General features: G+C 38.2%; 2 protein-coding genes across 4 annotated transcripts; both read left to right on the top strand.

Annotated features, from left to right (window-relative positions):
• The first annotated feature begins 1,343 nt into the window (after positions 1-1,343).
• Positions 1,344-4,517, top strand: LOC144628571 (histamine H2 receptor-like). Its single transcript, XM_078486686.1, has 3 exons — positions 1,344-1,440; positions 2,405-2,723; positions 3,608-4,517. The coding sequence occupies exons 1-3, from the start codon at positions 1,359-1,361 to the stop codon at positions 4,311-4,313; spliced, it is 1,107 nt and encodes a 368-aa protein (XP_078342812.1). The 5' UTR covers positions 1,344-1,358; the 3' UTR covers positions 4,314-4,517.
• An 809-nt stretch (positions 4,518-5,326) lies between these two features.
• On the top strand, positions 5,327-16,418 carry LOC144628109 (beta-2 adrenergic receptor-like). 3 transcript variants are annotated; one of them, XM_078486168.1, is made up of 3 exons: positions 5,327-5,535; positions 14,551-14,957; positions 15,541-16,418. In XM_078486168.1, exons 2-3 carry the CDS (start codon positions 14,578-14,580, stop codon positions 16,142-16,144), a joined length of 984 nt encoding a protein of 327 aa, XP_078342294.1. In that variant the 5' UTR covers positions 5,327-5,535; positions 14,551-14,577; the 3' UTR covers positions 16,145-16,418. The 3 variants fall into 3 exon arrangements, with proteins under 3 accessions (XP_078342294.1, XP_078342295.1, XP_078342293.1); XM_078486169.1 differs by having other exon boundaries at positions 5,327-5,570; XM_078486167.1 differs by lacking the exon at positions 5,327-5,535 and adding an exon at positions 10,459-10,699.
• The last annotated feature ends 208 nt before the right edge of the window (positions 16,419-16,626 follow it).

Below are 16,626 nucleotides of genomic sequence, written 5' to 3'. Positions count from 1 at the left end.
TCAGTTCTTTTTAGCGTCAGACAAATAAGAATACAAAATTATGTTTAACAATTAGACTTTTCAATGAGTTTTCGAGTTTTCAATGAGTAAAGAGCGAATACGTGAGTGGACTGCCGCTCATGGAAAACGAGGGCGAGATCATAGAAGGTTAGTTATGTTTAAAAAGTGGACACTCTTGCAGTCCAAAACCTATACAACTTTATGTATTTTAAGCCAAAAGTTAAGATTTATTTTCCCCTTTTAGGACCAACACCCGCGCAATCGTGTTCAATTTGCGAATTAAAAAACAATAGGAGAACCAATCAGATTCGCGGATTTCCATTATAACACGCCGAGTGTCTGCTAAGTGATATGGACACGAACTGTACATTGTCCAGATTTAATTTAAAGACAAGACCAGCTGATGTCGTTGGTATAAGCATCTTTGTTCACAGATTCACTTCCAAAAATTTTGATGAAACCAGCAATGAGTATACAAATCTCCTCACTATCAGAATTTATCCTTGGGCATTATCCATCGTGAAGGACTAAATATTAACTTTTTTCAGTTTTTACATATTACAATACAGGTTTACTTTTCTACATTTTTGTTTGCACTCACTATTGACTGAAACAAGAGCAGCTGTAATTACTGAAAAACATATCCCTCAAGACAGAAATACCACTTTTGATAAAGGCGTGCGTTTGAATTATTTTCGGAAATCTTCTTCATGGGAATATAATGACATCTCGTTTGTCATGGACACAGAGAAAGGTTACACTAATAACATACAGCCAAATTTTATTTAAAACCTTTCCCAAAGTCTTTTTATATGTGAAAACCTTTTTTTTTGTAGAAATGCTGTTAACTAGTCACTAGTTGTCACAACGACAGACTGTTTAGTATTTTTGTGGTTCTTAATTGCCAAACAGTTAAGAACTTATGAATGGAACTACATTTCAACTCACTTTGCATGTCAAATTAATGATGGAAGCTCTTTTAAATCGCGATATCATTGGCTAACGTCTTTGTTCTGCATTTTAGTCGCCGGAACAAAAGCAAAATAAGAAAACACACACCTGTCTGTATGCCATTAACTACAGACTTCGTTTACTTTTAGTCTCGATTCTTTGAGTAAATTGTTTACTCGATGTAACTCTTGCTTTGAGAACAGAACTGCATGGAAGAAAATCATATTTAATACGATTATACTGCGCTCTTTTTGTCGCCTTAAACAAGGAGCTGAACGAGCTGACATTTGTACTTATAGTTGAGGACGTTTACCTTGGACGAACAAATTACTTAAAAGTGCCTGTTTGTAATTTGCTATTTTGTGGCTATTGTAGCACACTAGACTGACGTTGTCGCACATTTCAACATGGCTCAGAAGTCATCGCTTAAAAACACTTCTCAGTTTACAAACGTCTCCACTGAACTGGCGGCTAAAAATTTGACAACAGGTAAGAATGATTGTTATCTCTAATAGATGTTTTATTTAAGTTTTGACGAAATAAGTATCCCTGATATGATTGCAAAATGCTACAAGGTTTTCATTTTGATGTGTATAATCTCTCCATCGACCCAGATATAAATTGATACTGCACTTATTTCGCTGTATAATCAAAGGGAAGTTACAGCCTGATTTTTAGCGGGTGATCGTCGACGGAGAATTTAAAAAGGAATAAAAGATAAAATATACCACCGAGAACTAATTACCCCCGGGATTTCCTAACTGTGAATTTATCCTGTGGTCTAATTTGCATAGTTCCATGGATTTAATATTGACTTAAAATTAAAATTTTAAGTTTCCATCTAATTTACTTTTTATTTATTTAAGATTCACTTATCCCCAAGTCCTCTTCTCTTCCCTTTTTAACATGCTAAAATTATAACAAAATTCTTTCAGTTTTTTGGGTCTTTCTACGACGAGCCTATGAAGGCGCGCGTTGAGTTAAGTGCATGAAAACTTGGCAAGAAAACAAATAAAACAAACTTATTTTTAACCTATAACCCCTTTTCCATTAATTAAGCTGCTGCTTTAAGACCTTATTTTGAATTAACTGCCTTTCAAAGGAAAATGAGTTGGATTTAAAGGAAAATGGACGTGCATGCAGCTGCAGGTAAATTCATTTTCTTATGAAAGGCTTTGCAAGAAGAGCTTTTTTTGCATGACACAAGTAAACTTGGGACCATGGAATTGCCGTATTTGACGTTTTTATATACTTCGTTTTTTATCAGGGGTTTTTGACAAGTTACTCATCACATAACCGTTGACCCTCATTTTAACCTTGTACAGAATCCGGTGTTAGGGGAAATTCCCATAAAACAATAAGCCCGTCCCGCCCGTCTCCCATGCAAGTCTGACAAAATTATTTATCTTCGAAAGTTTGTTATACCTATCTTTGCAAAATTTATCGTTTGTAGATGATGAGTACGATGAAATAGACTACGGCTATTTCTACCCTCCTACGGACGTTCCAGCAATTCTCCTGGCAGTGATGATTGTTATTGTAAACAGCTTAGTTTTGGTTTTGATGGCGAGGAAAAAATATCTGCGCTCGATCACCAATCTGCTGCTGTGTAGCCTGGCCGTGTCTGACTTGCTTACAGGCCTGGTTGCTGTGCCATTGTTTATTACGTGCAACATCATTCGACAATCAGCGATTTGTATTACGGAGGAACAGTTGGCGAGGTTTATTTCGGCTTCGATTGTAAGCCATCTTATGTCTGTTGTTATTGACAGGTAAAGTTTACTTTAATAACGTCTATGAATTATGGAACTAGTCATAACTCTCAATCTGTCTCTCCAGTAAATGTCCCGGAGCGCCACGCGCGCACTGTTAAGCCCGGGCGTAACGAGGATGAGAGTTGATGATATTTAGACTCACGCTCTCGTTTGGCCTGAAACTCTCTACACTTTCATCAACTCTCGTGCGCTTTCACTGACTTCAGTTGAACGTGCTCGAAGTTTGTATGAGAGTAGATGAGAGTTTTTTCTCGTTTGGTTTGGGCCGAGTTGTCGATAGTCGGGATGAGAGTGGACGAACACTCTCCATGGAAGTCAACTCTAAATCATCCTCATCCTCGTTTGGCCCGGGCTTTATCTGCATTCGATGTTCCATAGATCAGCAAATATCCTCTCGCTCTCGAACGCTATTGACTTAGAATCCTGGCCTCGAGCTCGCATCTGTTTTGAAATATTTGAATAGTCAGACATTCAACCTCTATAACATGCATATAAGAAGTTGACTGGGAATGGCTCTATTCTTATTTACTACTGGATTGGTAACAATAATTAGTATACTTAAAGAATAGGTGGGATCAATAAGTCCTTATTGACTGCGATACAAAGCTCTTGCTGACTCAAAATGACTTTTGTCTCTTGCTGCATGTCTAATGCTGCCAGTTGCGCTGTCGTACGCCCCCAAAAGCTCTGGCGATAATTTCTCACCCTGCTATGAGGGCAGTAACGCACTAAATTGTCCTGTCCACGCAAAAAAGCTCTTGAGTGAAAAATCTTTCTATATGGTTTTATTCAATAAAACAGTGGCATCCTCTTAGTTCCGTCCTTACCTAACAAGTCCTTGCAGAAAATCGTCACATTTTAAACTAAATTTTTGTTTTCAGATATCTTGCAATTGTGCATCCCTTGCGATATACGTCACTCGTAACACGACTCAGGTGCATTCTGGGAATCACGTTTATCTGGCTGATTGCGGCCGTTACGGCATTGGTGGAATTAACCTGGCTCGATCCAGTACACCATGACCCTAATGAAGACTTAACCGAGGACGCACTAAAGGCAGAGCTCATATATGACATCGTGTTTCTTGTCTTCTTCTTTTTACTTCCGTTTGCCCTAATGTGCATTACATACGCGAGCATAATCTTTGAAATAGTTCGCCAGAGTCGCGTCATTCAGCGACAAAATCTTCCTAGTTCACACAACGCAAGGCGAAGAAATCGTCATGAGAGGAAAGCGGTCGCAATCTTCGCCGCCATGTTGTTTGTTTACATAATCTGCTGGCTGCCATACTTTGGTCTTCGTAGATTCGATCTCAACAAGCTTCCAATACCTTTAATTTATGTCATCATTTGGCTGAGATACCTGGCATCGCTTTTAAACCCATGCATGTATATCTTTGGCAAACACGATTACCGTAAAGCTCTCTTTGAGCATGTGCGTCCGATCAAACTGGAGCGCATGCACGATCTCGCGTCTTCAAAGTCAACAATGTTAAGGGCCACAATGGCGACAGAAACTAATGTACTAGTTAATATTACGGCTTTCTCAAGAATTGCCAGTAGTAGAGAAACGACCAGCATGATATAAATTACTCATAAAAATTGACGGAGGCAACCACACATTCATTTAAAATGAATAATAATGAAAATAACAGAAACTGAATGATTATAAATTAAATAATGGTTATCTGTCGGGAATCGGTAGGACAGTTTTACCGTTTCCTGAATGTAAAAATGGCTGTCGAGAACTTATCAGTTATCGCCGCAATGGTGTTAATGGCGATGACTGTCTGACATGTCTCTGTCCCATTGTCCCTAACGTCTCTTTTGGCTCGAAAAGGGCGAGATTTGAGAGAGACTGGGTCAAAAGTACTCTTCATTTAAGATCAGAACTAAGGACTATCTCTGAGGTTAAGCGTTTTCACTTGAACACTATGTGCGCATTGAATTGACCTTCTCTCTTCGGCTGTGTTTACATAACTGAAGCAAGATAAGCTCTGACTTATTATCCGATAAAAAGAATGGCTTTTACGTCTGTAATAACACTTAACTTTATTAACGTGAGCACCGGTACCGCTCTTAACGGAATATTAAATATTTAAAATTTAAACCGCCTTGATCATACATTGGTATAATACCGGTAAATTTCTTAAGAGTAACTCAGCGGCTTCAGGGATGAAAACTGATTTAACTGACAAATACAAACACGAGTTTACTAAACTCGCCTGCTTTTTCTACTTATAAAATGGTTGCGTCATATGAGTTTTACATGGCATGTAAAACAGAACTGCACAAAATTAGTTGAAGTTAAGGCTGTTACTGATGCCGGGTGATATAACGTTTCTCTAAATTAAAAATTAATTATACATGAACTTCGGGAACACAAAACATAAAATTTCCCTAATGATATCTTACTCTTGATGATAAAGATAGTTGTAGCAATGGCCAAGAGATAAATATCAAATTAACTTTCTCATCAAAATAATCAAAATGGTAATTGTGTTTTATCAGGTCGGAGCAGAAAACGAAACTAAACCTCCATAGGACAGTCCATTTGTTGACAAAGGAAGTTTTCATTTGCTAACGTCACTAACAGGCGTTCGGAACTGTGCTAGACTTAACATTCACTTTGCGTGCGCTTCAATTCAACTTGTGCTTCTTTTCGTAAACTCAACTTGTGAAGCAAGAAAAAAACTCTATTCCCAGCACAGATTATTTCAGTTCTTGGCGAGGAGATCGACGCAATTTTGGAAAATCCTGAACAATGATTATCTTCAAAGAAAGCCGACCAACAAAGTCAGACTGTTGAGGTAACGTAAAGGGGAGTTCTCGCGTTTAATTTTTGGTGAATATTACGTCTTTTTTCAGAACAGTCCCCTCACTAAGCCGTTCAAGCTCGTCCGTTACTATGCTCGCGATCAATTCCTGGATCTTGTGTGATATGGTATAAAACTTAAGTCTTGCATGTAATTGTTTCTTTATCTTGGTTCCCTGACGGTGATGTGAAGCTGTTGTCAAAATCTCCACTCAGTTTACGGTCTAGAATTTATGCGCGTGGTCACTTGAGTTACAGAAGTTATACAGTGCACCCTAAAGTTTCACTACTTTGTTTCCACCTAGAAGAACTAGTTTTTAATCGTAATATATTGTATTTATGAGCCTTAACTGAGGTAGTCTGAATTTTCTTCTGTCTCACCACCACAAAATGGGGATCATTATTGATAAGGTGCCAGCGTCATTTATGATACAGGTTCCACGGGACGTGTTTCTCGGCACGTCAGTTAGTTTTTTATATTTGCTTTATCGGCGTCTTTTATATTTTCTACATTTTTTTCAATTTGAATAACTGTTCTCTAAACACTGAATTCGAAAAGCTTGAGTTCTCCGTTTCAATCCCAGATACGTATCCGGAAATAAATTTTCAGAAGAATTGTAACCGATTCAAGATGGCTGCCGTTTGACTGTGCAACGATTTTTCGCTCTCAAGTTATGCAAGTATAAAGAGTTTCATTTAAGTCACGTGTCAGGGTTGAGATGGCCTGTGTTAATAACAACCGAATTTAAAGGAACTTACATGAAGGTACGGACGACGCATCTTTTGGAAAAATAATGGGACAATTTTTTAAGTTTGTCGCTCATTATCTGTCTAAATTAAACTTCAAGTAGTAACCATCCTTGTTTTTTTTATTGATTTTTTTGCTTGTCTGTTATTACTTCTTTGGTGTTTTTCTTACTAAGAAAACTATTATTTTGATATTTAAAATGTTGAGAAAAATTAAATGCCTAGTAAAATTTACCGCTGTAATATCTAATATAGCCATCGTATCGCAGTTATTGTGAGTCGCATTGGGACACTTTCTGAGTACTAGGCTAGATTTGAAATGTATTTACGGTTGACTATAGGACTCACTTCCTAGCTAGGCAGACACTGCATACGAAGGAGGCCAATTAGTTACTTGACGGTGGTAGGGGATTGATGGTTTTTTACGTGATCTAAATATTTCTTTGATATATGCCAGAAAAAAAAAAACGATTTAAATCTATCCACAGATGATCCATCTGTCCCCTCTTCGGTCATTTACCTTCGAGATCAATAATTAGACCTGGCAAGGTCATCAAGCGACGTTTACTTGCGCCATCGTCTTGCCTGTCCGTGTGCAATTCTTTTAATTATAAATTTTTGTGCCAAGTAGCTGTAAGTAGCAAAGTAGGAAATCAAACTGCGCAATCAGCAATCATGCAATCAGCCATTATTAGTATAACAGCTATTAGAGCGATTTATACTTGAGTGTCGAAAGTAAATCATGTTTTATTTGGTTTTGCTTTACTTCGCTTAGTGATTGGTTTTAAAAAAAACCGCACCACTTTCTCGACCAATCATGCAGAAGTAAAACCAAAACCAATCAGGACTCACTCGCGCACGTTTTCCCGCGCTTCGTGCCGGCTACATGTATTTGCTCCGAGTTTTGATTGGTTCGCTGGATTTCTGTCCATTGTTATTGGTCAGAGTGATTACTATGGTTTTGGTTTTGCGGCAAATCGAAATCGCTCTATTTTATTCATTTATAAAATTATGAAATAATTGAACTGGTCTACAGGCGTCTGTTCGCGTTTTAGTTAACAAATTTCCATGTTCAATTTGTAAATGTAAACTTCTTTTGGAGGCCACATGTTTCTAAAATAGCTGATTGCAACAGAAGCAAAACCTTATTTTACCACCATGTCCTTGTTTAATTAGTTTTTACGTGCAAGAATAGGAATTAAATCCAATAAAACATTCATGTTGTTGGGATTTCACCTAATGATCAGGAGCCCGTGACCTCCTACTCCTCCTTTAATAATATAACGAATTATGAGTACACTTTGCACGAGAAGGGTTTGCGGAATAGGCTTCGCAGGCACCTGACACTTTTGGTATGCTTTTATGTCCTTAGTAACCCTTCGAGAGAACAATAGAACCAAAAAAAGGAACAATGCCCCAGCAGGAGGGCATTTTGCGTGCGCATGCGTGCAACCGCTGTACAAAGACCGCGTGATCTTGGGAATAAAAATGGCGCGGAAGATTCAAACTTTGTTTTTTTGTACTGTTTATCGTCACATAATTTAATTTTCGCTAAGAAAAAAGGTTTTGTGTGTGCCAAGGCTCTTATAAAGCAGATTTTATGGCCTGCTTCGGGATCGTTGTTGCAAATAATGGGAAAATATGTCGGACAGGTAGGAAAGCCTTCACCGACAAAAATCAAACAGGCCGTAAAAAGAGGAAAATATTTATCCGTGTGCTGGAGTGTGATACATTAGGATCAAAACTTCACATCAAATCAATTGCTGTAATACAGGCAGAGTGCGAGCAATATTATAGATTGTCGGGAGTTTTTTTGCCTAAAGGGACGGCCAGCAAAGAAAAGGGTTTTCCCTGAGGGGAAAGACATGTTTGGGTGTTCTGCACATGATAATGCAGCTCACTGATGACTCTAAAGCAAAGCCAACTTGCCCTCGACTGGCAAACAGGGTTTCTTGGAACAAGTTCTGCAGTTCTTTAAAACGCATTTTGGCGACACAGAAGTAAAACAGTCGTTTTAACAGAATGAACATCAATCTTAAAGAAATAAACGTTGAATGAAAAATTAAAAATAACATTGTTTATAGTTAAAAATTATTTCTTAAGACATTTTATGCAGCAGTTATTAGAACGTTTCTGAAAAATATATATATCGCTTGTTCGTTTCATGCTATTTTTTGACTGGTGATCAAGGCTAGATTTTGATAAAGGAGCCAAAAATGTACTACAATTAACATAGTAAAATGTAAACAAATAGTCTACCAGCAAAGAATTACCATAACACTTAAAAATTAAGACCGATCGCAGTAATTCTTTTCTTGTTCAAAAGAATAATTGTGGTATCATCGAAATGTGAAGTTATTTTGACCAATGCTCAAGTTTAAGGAAATAATCACAAACGATAGTTTCTCTGTTAGAATAAACCAGCGAGAACGTACGTTAAAGAAAGCTAAAAATTTCCACAATTGACCATTTTTTAACCCTACCTTCGCATCATTAGACGATATTTTAAGTACTTCAGGCTCCATATATCATCGGTAGACGCTGGAGATCAAGGCTAGATTTTGAGATTTTTGCATCGTGAGAACGATTAAATTGCAGTTTTATGACAAATCTGAACAAAATCATGACCACTCGCTCAAACCCGGGATACTTGATTAAAACATCGTATAGTTAAAACTGCTGTTTTATATTTTAGTTCTAAGTAGCCGTAGCGCTTTGTCCGTTTAGATCTTCCGGCTATTAAAAACATGGGCAAGGTATTTAGGTTCTCGACATTCGGTCGCCATTTTGTCCACGTGCAATGTTTAATACACATAGACAAAGTCGATCAGATAAACAGCACGCCGACACCAAATTTTGCTTGTTGTTGTCAGAAGATAAAGCAAGGAATCTTAGTATTGTATACAGCAAATAAAACTTAAAACACGTTTCATTTTGAGCTAGAAATTAGGCCATAAATTGTGGAAAATATGTAAACAATCGATAGCAGAACTTCTCTGTCGTGCGCACTAGTCCATATCGACGCATGCGCACGCAAAATGCCCTCCTGCTCAATGCCCCTAGCTTCCAAAACAACTGAGCAACTGCTACACTAGAGGACAAGTAGAATTACAAGCTTACAATTTTGTTACGAGGTATCCTGGTAACGGATCAAAAAATTGCGTGTTAGATTTATAATAAATTTGGTTTCATGCTTCCTAATATCTTTAGTTTTCTGTTAAGGTTTCTTTCTTGCGTGTCATTAAATATTCGACGGAAAACAGCAAAAGCACAAAAATATCTTTTGAAAGAAAAAGGTCATTATTACTTGTTTACCATAACTCAAATGTAGGAGCAAAACAAGCCATAATTGCGTGTCGCGAAAATTTTCACTTCGTATAAACTGATCCATTTGAAGCTTTCTTGGCGAAACCTAACCCTTGTAAAAATTAAAGGTGTTAACGTAAATATCCAACGATTTCAAGGCCCAAAGCTGTTATTTAGCTGACAAAAAAGACATTGTGTCATTTATATCCTTTAAGACAAGCAAGCCTTTTATCCAACCGCTGTTTTTATTAAGACCGGAGACATTAAAAGCCGGCTGGAAGAAAATTGTACTTGGAATGAAAAAGAGAATTATATACGTCACACAGAATTAACTGTTCACATTCATCTATTGAAGGAAAACTTTCCAATTCATGCACTAAGTGAAGCTGAAATAAAACAAGAAAATCCCCTTTTGAAAAGAAGCTTTTTTTGTAATATCTAATTAATTATTTTACCACGACAGAAAATATAAAAAGGAAAAATTTTTTAAGATTATTGTTTTGTTTTCATTTTCAGGTGTTCACACCTTTAAATCCTATTTTACTTATGAAGTCTAATTAAGAAACCTTTCGACATTAATGGAATAAAAAATGCATAACAAAAGCGTGAAACCTTTTTAGCATAGCAGCTAGCCTCTCATATCAGTTTCAATATTTGTGTGGGGAAACAAAAAATGATAGACGAAACAAATAGAGAGGATTTTTCCACAACGAATGCGGCTAAGACGGCAGAAAGCTTATTTAATAAATTGAAAAAGTAAACTATCTGAAGCAAAAGCTGAATTTGAATAACAAGCAACGAAAGGTAAATTAACTTAAATTGAAAATTTGCAAATTTTGTTTTTTAGCACTGAATGAAACAGAAATAATTTTTATGGTGCTTTTAGGTGACAAGTTGTCAACGCATTACCATTGGCCAGAATGGCAAGCCACTAATTAAATTGTGGTGTTACATTTCCTCTTTTGCTGCGCATTGTTGGAAAGTAAACTCGTTAGAACGCCGCACTGACCTCTCAGTTTTAATTAATTTTAGTGCAAAACGCCTTCGTAAGGTTCTTGGCAGGAGAGTGAAATATAAAGCGGTTTTCTTCTAGCTTGTGGTAAACCGTGAGTATGTTAACTTTGTTTGCTGCATGATTGACAGATACAAACCGTCAGATTAAGCCTTTTTTTCTCAATCGAATATTTCGTACTGGCAGTCGAAGTAAAAAATTTTTATATAAACGACGTAATATCTTCCGTTTGCCATGTGAAATTGAATTCTTGTGCAGGAAAACATGACCTGAGAATAATAACGCATAAAACGATTCAAATTCTAGCTACGTACAGAATAAAATCAGATTTAGCATTTCGAATTTACTGTTTCCGAGCTAGCGAGGACAGGTTTGAGAATATCCTCTAACGATTTCGCTGGCTGAATGCTTGCATTCGGATTTGTCGCTTGTACTTTCTCTACTATTAAACAGCTGCAAGTAAGAAATCTCCCAAAAAAACTACAACTTCACATTGCATTGCACATTTTAGCGTTTTCAAGTTGTGTTTATTTCCGAGCTAGTGAGGTTTCAAAATATCTTCTCTCAATTTCGCTGGCTGAATGCTTAAATTCAGATTGCCGCGTGTCCTTTCTCTATAATTAAACAACTGCAAGTAAGAAACCGTCCAAAAAATCTACAACTTCACATTGTAGTAACGTTTTCAAGTTGTGTATATAACAACAATATGAGTTAAACACTAACGTCCTTGAAAATATTGAAATTTCGTTTCCGAGGTTAATCCGTAAAATTATGTTTCGAATAAATTTTCGGACAATCCACCGAAGAAAGTAAATATTTAAAATAACAATTTTCTGTATATCGAAGTATATATACATGTAGTTTTCCTGGCTGGTGAGTTTACAATGGCGTAGTTTTGCAGTTGGCTGTAAAGCGGTTGATAAGAGATTGCTATCGATTGCTATCGGTAAATAGAGCGGGAGAAGTACGGAAAATGTGGTGAAATTACAATCCTCATGTTTATTTGCGTTTCAGATGAATTTGACATATGTTCCCTTGACTATTATTGCTCAGTTTTCAGTCAGTGCAAGAAGCGAAGGAAAGTAAAGCCAACTTGCTGAATAATGTTCGTTTACATTGCCTGTGTGCCACAGATTTGTTCATAACATGTCTGCTCATTTTTTCTTGCATATAATCTACCTTTATACATGCAGGAACGAATAGTTGATTAGTTGAATTTCAGTATCGAAAAGTTTGGTCTGGTGAACTCAACCGAATGCTTAAGTAACAAATGTTTTTAAAATAATAAATGCTCTTACTTTGTGTCAAAAATTGTTTCAGGCCGCACAACCACTGTAGGAGGGGGGGTGAATAGGAAAACGGATCGACGGATTTTGACTATATTTTGGCCCGGATTTCGGATTCAGAGCATATTTTTAAACGGATTTTCGGATCCTTCAATCGGATTTGGTCATTAAATTACAACGGATCGACGGATTCGGTCATTAAATTGTGACGGATCGGCGGATTTGCATACCCCTATTCACCCCCCTCCTGTAGCGTGGTCGTTCAGTTCATTGAAACACCTGACACACCTCTCGTCGCATGATTTGATATGTGTACTTTTTTTAATGCGTTTAATAACGCAAGCCGAGGATTTTTCTTTTACTTTAGATTCATTACGTAATTTGCAGCAATTTCAAAATAAGCAGCACTCTTTACAATTAAACTTGAAAGTTCTGAGCTTTGTCCGAACTTCGAGAGCAAATACAACAGGTATGCTGCGCTTGATATGTCGATACGTACGACGAAGTTAATCAGTCGTTCAACCCTTGGTTACCAATTGGATCTGTCAGATTATACCCAGGATATTTGAAGTTCAGTTGAGAAAAATTCTTCTGTCGAGGACCGACAAGTTAATGTTCACAAGATCGGAAGTCGTCAATCCATTTGTGATGTTTTGCCGAAATGGTCGGTTCTACAACGCTATTTATTTATATCGAAAGCCTGAACGCTCGTTCAAAGTTTTGACTGAATTCGATAGGAAAACGATTGCTGTATACCATCAGCTTCAACTATCAACCTGTTTCTTTTTCAGTATTGCCGACAAGCAAAAGGCCGCTGGGTACACCTTGAGATAAGCTCTCTATATGAAGAATGAAGATGAAGTTTTCAACATGACACGAGCATGGGACAAAGAAAAATTCTGAGTCCCCGACGGGAATCGAACCCATGGCCTCCCAGATACCGGTTGGGCGCTCTAACCAACTGAGCTACGAGAGACTCGTTGTGAGCTGGGCCATTTTACTAGGTTGATAAGTGAAAATGTACATAAGTGATTCCCGTCGGGGACTCAGAATTTTTCTTTGTCCCATGCTCGTGTCATGTTGAATACTTCATCTTCATTATTTATTACCGAGCTTAAAATTTACCATCTTTATTATTTATTTACAAGCTCTCTATATATAGGCGCGTGCGACGCGTAAAGATTATATGGCTTTTGAGCCAATTTGATCTGAAATAAAGCATACTGTAGACTTTGACCACTTTGATCTGAAATAGGTATGCTTTGGCACTCAGGTCAGCAATTAGGTAAAACTCGTGGAAAAAAAAAACTATTTTTATCATTGTTATTATACATATTTTGAGAAGTGCGATATAATTATATCTGGGATTTGAAGTCTTTCTCAAAGGTTTACGCAAACCAAAGTAGTTCTTGAGCAGGGTTCTCGTCTGTGAAATAGGGTTTCTGTTATTAAGGTCAGGTATGATATGAGGTAGGGAAAATCGGCATATTTTGGTCTGAATCAGGGTATAGGTTTTAAGAATCGCGCCGCACACCGGTACCCCACCCAGTTTTGGGGAAGTACCCACCAGGAGCAGAGTTAAGTTAGAAAATATAGTCTATGAAACGAAATCATATTCAAGTATCATAGTACAAGTGACAGGTTAACAAGTTTCATAATGCCAGAGGGATTAATTTCCAATTATCTTCTGAAAGATTCATCGGTGTTGGCTCATTATGAACATAACACACAATACTTTCACATAATTTACAGTGTAAAAAAACACCTTAAAAGACACCTAACCGTTATGAAATTTTAAAATATTTGTTGATGTGACGTTTTTCGCATTGGACTTCTAAGACTTCGCCAAAATATCTCTCTTTCCTTTTAGCTGTTGCGCAACTCACTATTTTGCTAACACCTGCTTTGTTAAAACTTCCCGTTAGCTCGTGTTGATTAAATTTTCCTTTGAACTATTAAAATTAGCTTTGTAAAATGCAATATATAATTGAGGCTATATTTAGCTATAGGTTCTTAAATAGGTTGTTTTTTCTTAAGCGGAAAAGGTGCTTGCTCTGGTCCAACAACTTCCTTATGTACTCATGAGAAGAAATATAATATTCCTGTTTACAAAAAAAACTACGTTCAATTCTAACCAATGGAGTAAATGAAAAAAATAGCACACAGTTTTTTTTTTACAAAGGGCCCGTTTTGGCGTGGAGAAAATGAAGAGTCCCTTTTGAATAAATAAATGCTCTCGTCCCTTTCGGAGTGAATATTTAACACTTCATGACTTCTTTCGAGGAAAACAGTTAATTTTGTGCTTCGAGAATCATTGATATTCAAAGGGACCAGTCATTATTAAGTGATTTGTTATAATAGCACAACGAAGACATTCGAACAGTTTGCATTGCGTGCAACGGCGGCCGTCGGTCAACATTTGCGGGAAACTGTGTACTCATCAGTTACCCTCTGACGTCATAGAGTTTGCAATTAATGTTGCCCACTCAGAGACTTTTTCCGGGACTCAGACAGTTTTATTGTTAAAAGCCATGTGTCCTCGAGGTAGCCAATAAGCGCGCATTGTTAAGGAATATATATTCCAGCCGCCAGCTGTATAACAAAAATAAATTACTGTCTCTTGGCTATTGACTAACTTCAGTTTTCTTTTACCCTTTAGGAAATATTGTCTGAAAGCTAAACGACAATGGCAGACTTAAATTTTACATCCAAAGCGTTGAACAGTGCGCCTTCAGATGGCTCGCCATCTCCTATAGACAACCGATCCATTTCATTTCGTTTCAGCGCCACAGTAGATGTTCCTCCAATAACACTTGGATTATTGATCCTGATTGCCAATGGACTTGCCTTATTCTTGGTTGCAACAAAACGGCACCTTAGAACGATTACAAACTTCCTGCTATGTAGCCTGGCTTTATCCGATCTTCTCACAGGATTAGTAAGCATACCGCTTTTTATGACGTGTAACATTTTGCGCCAATCAGCGCTCTGTATCGCTGATGATCAGATGCTGCGCTTCACGTCTGTGTCTATTGTTTGCCATCTTATGGCTGTATGTGTGGACAGGTAAATATAATCATTTCCATATTTTACTAAGTCAGCGTACGAGCCTAGTGACCCAACAGGCCGGAGGTTATCCTGGTTTCCAGGGGTTTCTGTAGCATGAAGCGAGTAGGAGTATTTCTACTTCTCCACTGGATAGGATGCTAGTCCATTGCAGGGTTAGCCCCCCCCCCCACCCAAGCATTAGCTAGCATTAAATTCGCCAGTACTCAGACACCTGAGTGGATATGGTCGCTGTCAGAGGACCGAACCAAGGACTTCTTGATCCGGAGTCCAGCGCGCTAACCATCAGGCCACCGCGTCTTCCTTAAACATATTATATTACCTACCTACCAGGCAGGACTCTTTACTCTCGCAGCGCCTCTTCCCAACAGGGGGCGTGATAAATGGGTACCGCGTACCGGCAAATTGCCACGGCAACTTGAACAAAAAATAAACGCTGTGTAAAAAAAGTGTTTGACTAACATCCCCATCCAGGGAGAGAGAAGGTGGGAGGCGGAGAGGGGAGGGGGTGGGTAGGGAGCAGACCAAAAGCCTGCTATTACCTTAAGTATACTCAGTTCTGTTCATCTGTTTACGTTCTTAGGTATCTGGCTATAATACATTCCTTGCGCTACAAGTCAATAGTTACATTCCCAAGATGCATTTCTGTAATCTTGTTTATCTGGATCTTGTCAGCGGTAACTGCCTTGATCCAACTAAGCTGGATGGACCCAGTCCACCATGACGTTTATGAAGACCTTACCCCTGACGTCATCAGGAACGAACATATCTATGACGTCACATCTCTTCTTGTGTTTTTCCTCGCACCACTTGTCTGCATGGTTATTGTGTATGCGAAGATCTTCTGGGAGGTGTCACGACAGATTGACCTCGTTCGAAAGCAAAGTACACCGGGGTGGGAAGAGGCAAAAGAGATGAAATACACCGAAAGGAAAGTTGTTACAATTTTTGCCGTGATGCTACTGGTCTATACCGTTGGTTGGCTGCCGTATTTCGTACTACGACTTCATCGCCTGAACCAAGTACCCCACCTTGTTATCTACTTTTCCATCTGGCTGCGTTATTTGTCGTCGTTTCTTAACCCATGTCTGTACGTCTTCGGAAAAAGAGACTTTCGGGCAGCTTTGAAATTGAGGAAAGCAAGAAAAGACCAATATGCAAATCTGCTACCTCTTGATCGCGTCTGAGCACTGGGTTTAAAGCAATGGGTTGAAAGCTGCTTAAACTGGCAGACAAAATATACGTTGTCTGCAGTTTAAGCCACCGAAGACGATCGTTAATCGCACTTTCAACAAGCTTACAAGAGATGCTACACAACCAAAATGTACGTTCTGCTTCACATACAGTAGTCTTGTAAGCTTGTAATTTTCCTAGTCCTCTATTGTTCTCTCGAAGCGTAGCGAGCCATTTATGTGAGACCAGCTACCGTCATGCGAGAGCTGCTACCAGACCCCTTCATCAACGGTCTGATACCCTCCGAGCGAAGTCTCTAAGCTATAAGCCGATTTGAAATCAAGGAGTACAGTTTGCTTGCAGAAATTGTTGTTAGTTAGCTACTGTGCTGTGGTTAAAATCAGATATCGTCCTTTGGTGATGTTTATTGCCATTTGAATCATTTGTTTTGGTTTGCGATTGTCGGATAGGACAGTTTCACGACTGTCAATTGTCA

The sequence above is a fragment of the Oculina patagonica genome, chromosome 10 (genome assembly GCF_052425735.1).
Source record: "Oculina patagonica isolate OP01 chromosome 10, crgOcupat, whole genome shotgun sequence".
NCBI lineage: Eukaryota > Metazoa > Cnidaria > Anthozoa > Scleractinia > Oculinidae > Oculina > Oculina patagonica.
Note: the sequence above shows the minus strand (reverse complement) of the source record. Positions and strands in the feature narration are given on the sequence as shown.